This window comes from Egretta garzetta, unplaced genomic scaffold, assembly GCF_000687185.1.
Source record: "Egretta garzetta isolate BGI_Z169 unplaced genomic scaffold, ASM68718v1 scaffold141, whole genome shotgun sequence".
NCBI classification, from domain to species: domain Eukaryota; kingdom Metazoa; phylum Chordata; class Aves; order Pelecaniformes; family Ardeidae; genus Egretta; species Egretta garzetta.
The window spans coordinates 23298-23819 of record NW_009258664.1 but is presented as its reverse complement, the minus strand read 5'-3'; the positions used below and the strand labels follow the sequence as shown (position 1 = coordinate 23819).

Below are 522 nucleotides of genomic sequence, written 5' to 3'. Positions count from 1 at the left end.
CCGAGGACAGCGCCAGCTTCTGCGTGGTGATGTGGAGGCAAACGGAGCAGACGTACTGGCAGGCCACCCCCTTCCGCGCCGTGGCAGAGCCAGGGCTGCAGCTCAAGGTGGGTGCTGGCCACCCCATGGGCCAGCTTGGTCCACCCCCCCAGCCAGGTCCCCTCCTGACACCCTGTGCACCCACAGGCAGTGAAGTCTTCGACGGGCCCCGGGGAGCACCTGCGCAACGCGCTGTGGCACACGGGCCACACGCCCAACCACGTCCGCCTGCTCTGGAAGGACCCACGGAACGTGGGCTGGCGGGACAAGACGTCCTACCGCTGGCAGCTGGCCCACAGGCCCCAGGTGGGCTACATCAGGTGAGCAGGGGCCAGGAACGGGGAGGGGCACAGGGGGCTGCCAGGATGGGGGCTGCTCTGGCCGGGGTGTAGGGGAGGATGCTGGCTGGTGGGATGGGGTCAAGCCCTGGTGGGACCACACCGGTGGGGAATGCCGGCGGGGTGGGCAGCGGGCTCCCCCGAG

At 70.5% G+C, this 522-nt stretch overlaps 1 protein-coding gene across 1 annotated transcript in view; it reads left to right on the top strand.

The window, feature by feature from the left end:
* Positions 1 to 363, top strand: part of THBS3 (thrombospondin 3) — an 8437-nt gene extending 8074 nt beyond the window's left edge. The window contains exons 18-19 of the mRNA XM_009648453.1: positions 6 to 107; positions 187 to 363. Coding sequence (XP_009646748.1) covers positions 6 to 107; positions 187 to 363 — 279 coding nt within the window. The remainder of the gene's footprint in view (positions 1 to 5; positions 108 to 186) is intronic.
* The last annotated feature ends 159 nt before the right edge of the window (positions 364 to 522 follow it).